Source organism: Acanthisitta chloris, unplaced genomic scaffold, assembly GCF_000695815.1.
Source record: "Acanthisitta chloris isolate BGI_N310 unplaced genomic scaffold, ASM69581v1 scaffold27994, whole genome shotgun sequence".
NCBI lineage: Eukaryota > Metazoa > Chordata > Aves > Passeriformes > Acanthisittidae > Acanthisitta > Acanthisitta chloris.
The window spans coordinates 3,994-8,042 of NW_008670250.1; the positions used below are offsets into that span (position 1 = coordinate 3,994).

General features: G+C 50.0%; 1 protein-coding gene across 1 annotated transcript in view; it reads right to left on the minus strand.

The window, feature by feature from the left end:
* CCDC25 (coiled-coil domain containing 25) overlaps positions 1-3,690 on the minus strand; it is a 5,762-nt gene extending 2,072 nt beyond the window's left edge. The window contains exons 1-6 of the mRNA XM_009073622.1: positions 3,648-3,690; positions 3,193-3,232; positions 2,002-2,053; positions 1,518-1,593; positions 1,010-1,113; positions 192-394 (exon numbers count right to left, since the gene is read on the minus strand). Of these exons, the coding sequence (XP_009071870.1) occupies positions 192-394; positions 1,010-1,113; positions 1,518-1,593; positions 2,002-2,053; positions 3,193-3,232; positions 3,648-3,669 (497 nt within the window). The 5' untranslated portion in view covers positions 3,670-3,690. The remainder of the gene's footprint in view (positions 1-191; positions 395-1,009; positions 1,114-1,517; positions 1,594-2,001; positions 2,054-3,192; positions 3,233-3,647) is intronic.
* Between the last annotated feature and the right edge of the window lie 359 nt (positions 3,691-4,049).

Sequence of the window (4,049 nt, forward strand, 5' to 3'; positions counted from 1 at the left end):
ATATTCCTCATTTCCCCAGCTTTTCATAACCACAATCCTTCAACAATAGTTTCCCAGTCAGGTTTGTTCCAGGAAAACCAGGGAAAACCCTATTTAACCCAAGAACAAAGGGAATCACTGGGCCATGGAGAACAGGGAGGAATAGGAAGCACTGACCCAAGAAGATGTTGGCACCAGGATTTGTTCCTCACCTCAGTTCTTCCAGCTCTTTCTTCTTCTTCATCTCTTCCTTCTCCTTCCTCTTCATCTCCTGGATTTGGGCTTTCTTCTCATTCCTCTCCTCCCTATCCCGAGCTTCCTTCTCTGCAGCCAAGTCTGGGAATCTTTCCACCTTAGTCTTCTCCAGGCGGTTCAGGATCTCATTCACCTTCTTCTCCACTGTCAGCATCTTCACCTGGGGAAGGCAAACAGCTCAAACACCTTGGATCTTGCCACTATTCCCACAAAAACCCAGGAAATCCCTGCCACTGAAAGCTTCCAAGATGGTGGAACAGCATGGAGAGGCACATTTCCAGCTCCAGGAAATATGGAGCTGAGCAGGAGAAGGATTTTATTTCATTTCTTGGCTAAGGGATAAGGATTGGGCTCTTCCAGCTCCCGAGGAGGTCTTTGCAGGGAATTTTGGGAAGAGGAGGTCCTGTGTGTTTATGGATTGTGGGATTTGGGGCATTTCTTGACCTGGTTTAGTCCAACAAAGGCAGATTCAGAGCTTTCCATCCCAGAAATCTGGATCAGGAGTGACAACCACAACAGCGTCTGTGGGCATGGGTTAGGCTTGGGAAGAAGTTAGGAATACATGGGATCATGGAAGGTTTGGGTTGGAAGGACCTTAAAGCTCATCCAGTTCCATCCAGGGACACCTTCCTCCAACCCAAGTTGCTCCAAGCCCCATCCAACCCGGCCTGGAACACTCCCAGGGATGGCTAAGAACATGGATATTCCTTGGATTTAGGAGAAACACTGCAGACAATTCCCTCAGCTCCTCCTGTGGATTGCAGGAGACACTTACATCCTTCTGCCTGTGGAATCCAATCTGTCCCACATCCATGTCTGCTGTCTTCTTCAGGTTGGTCCAAGGTGTGTACACCACGTTGACGTTGTTCATCTTGCACCCTGGGAAACAGGGAAACAGGGAATCAGCTCAATCCTATCCTTGCTGGAAGCTCTCCTTGTCCCTGGCATGACCAGCTAAGTAGGAAAACGGAGAAGGGAGACTCCTTCCAGGGTTCCAGGGAAAGGGGAGAAGTCCAGGACATCACTTTGGGCTAGAACATGAGTGGAGTTAACAATCTCTGGATGGGAATGGGATTTTCCAAGGTGGTGGGAGGAAGCTGAAGGCCTCCCTGGCTCACATGGGAAAGTCATGGATTTCAAACTCCTCTTTCTGAGGAATTCTGAGTTTCCCACAGGCACAGGAATAATGGAGAAACCTCATGGAAATTTGAGCCAAAACCTACAGGTTCATGTGGAGTGGGAACACAACCCCCTCCCACCCATCTCCCGGGAATGAGGATTACCTTGGATGCTGTTTGCCTTCACGAGATGGGCACAGTCTATCAACACTTCCTTGGGAATGTCATCCACTGTCTGGCCCTGGGAGAGAGCAAGGCAAGGGGAGGGAATGATTTACATGGGACATTGGGAACATAGGAGAAGAGAAGGCTCCAGGGAGACCTCAGAGCTCCTTCCAGTGCCTCAAGGGGCTCCAAGAGAGCTGCAGAGGGACTTGGGACAAGGGCCGGGACGGACAGGACACAGGGAATGGCTTCACCCCGGAAAAGTGGAGATTTAGATGGGATATCAGGAAGGAACTCCTGGCTGTGAGGGTGTTGAGGCACTGGCACAGGTTGCCCAGAGCAGCTGTGGCTGCTCCATCCCTGGGAGTGTTCCAGGTTGGACAGTGCCTGGAGCAACCTGGGCTAGTGGAATTCCCACAGAACAGCCACATCCAGGTTTATCCAAGGGAATATTCAGGATTTGACTGAGGTGTTCCACGTTTACCTTGTGCAGCCTCAGGTACACGTGAGCAGATGAGAGTTTGTCCACATGAAACCTATGGAATAAAAAAGCACGTTTACTAGGGATTCCAGGAAATAGAATTCCCCTCAATGGGAGATGGAAAAACAAACACCTTTTCCCTACGTTTTTTCCCTTTTGAGTGCTAAAATGCCTCTTTTCTCCTAAAATCCTCTATCCTAATCAAGACTCACTCCAGGAGGGAAAAGGGGTGGGAAGGGCAAGGGTGGGGGATAAGGGGAAGGAAGAGGGGGAAAAGGGAAGGAAGGGGGAAAAGGGAAGGAAGGGGGAAAAGGGCGAGGGAAGGAAGGGGGGAAAAGGGGAGGGAAGGGGGGAAAGGAGACATGGGAAAGGGGGAAAAAGGGACATGGGAAGGAGGGAAAAGGGGTATGGGAAAGGGGGGAAAGGAGATGGGAAGGGTAGAAAAGGGGATCTTGGGAAAGATGAGTTCCCTGGTTCAGGAAATCTGAGGCTGAATCTCAAGGTCATTCCTAAATAAAGGTATGCACATCAATTATTTAGGGCTGGGATAAACCTGAGACAGGAAAAGAACGTCATACTGCAGGGGCAAAGTGTCCTCAGCTGCCGCAGGAGCTGTTCTGCCGGGGAAGGCAAAACATTCCCTGGCAAGGGAATGCTGGGAGTGCTGACAGAGCAGCTCCAGGGAGTCTGGGGGTACCACAGGCTACAGCTCCAGGGAGACCTTAGAGCCCCTTCCAGTGCCTCAAGGGGCTGGAGCAGAAGGAGCAGCTGAGGGAGCTGTGGGGGCTCAGCCTGGAGAAAAGGAGGCTCAGGGGAACCTTCTGCTCTCTGCAGCTCCCTGGCAGGAGGTGCAGCCAGGTGGGGTCAGGCTCTGCTCCCAGGGAACAAGGGACAGGATGAGAGGGAACAGCCTCAAGCTGTGCCAGGGGAGGGTCAGGTTGGATATTGGGAACAGTTCCTTCCTGGAAAGAGCTGTGCATCCCTGGCACAGCTGCCCAGGGCAGTGGTGGCTTCCCCATCCCTGGAGGGATTTAACATCCCTGTGGATGTGGCACTTGGAGATGTGATTAGTGGTGACACTAGCAGTGCTGGACTTGATGGTCTCAGGGAACGGTTCCAACCTCAGTGATTCCCTGATGCCATAAAAGAGCCTCCCCAGAGCCCGTGGAAGTGAGAGGGAGCTGCAGCACCCACCAGATATCCTCAGGCCATCCATACTTGATGAGATCCTCATCTGTGGGAATAAAAACGTCTATCAGCACATCCCAGGAGCTCACAAACAGCAAATCCACCTGATGTGGACACAGGTGTGCCCTGTGTCCTGAGGGAAAGGATGGGAAACCTAGGGAAATACGCCCTGGAGATGGGGAAGTAGAGATTGAACAGGGAAAGGTTTCTGACAAGTCCTCAAATAACCACAAAACCAGCATTTTTCCCTAAAAATGGAGTGTTTTTTCCCAATAAAGTTACTTTTTTACTTCTATCTGGAGGCAGTTGCTCCACCCAAAAGATTTACAGCATGGATTTATCCCAATAAAAGTGGATTTCAGGGGTTCAATCAGGATCACTCAACTGGCCCAAGCTTTCCAACCATCTATTAACACATGGAAAAACATTCCCAAATCCCCCCAAAATCCACAGGTACTTACTCTCATATTTATCTTTTCCCATGTAAATGGTGTAACTGGCAGGAACAACTGAGGGATGGAAAAAAGGAAACAAGCACAAGTTAATTTTGGATCAAGTGTGCCAAAAAAGGGCAAATACAGCAGTTTTGGGCATGGAATTAGACAGAAAACCACTTGATCTCTTCCTTTTTCCAACCTGGAGGAGGAAAGGAAGGTTATTTTCCATGTTATCCATGTCTTTACCCCCAAGATCTTCACTGGAGCTTGGAATGTGTAATTTCCAGTGCTTTCCATCAAGGATTCTCCAGCCAGGAGGTGGTTCAGGTTGATGTCATATTCCCAGTCTGGAATTAACTTCTCTGCATGGTTCTTCCTTTCCCAAACCTCCCAAATCCAATAGAATCCCCCCTTGGATCCCAAACT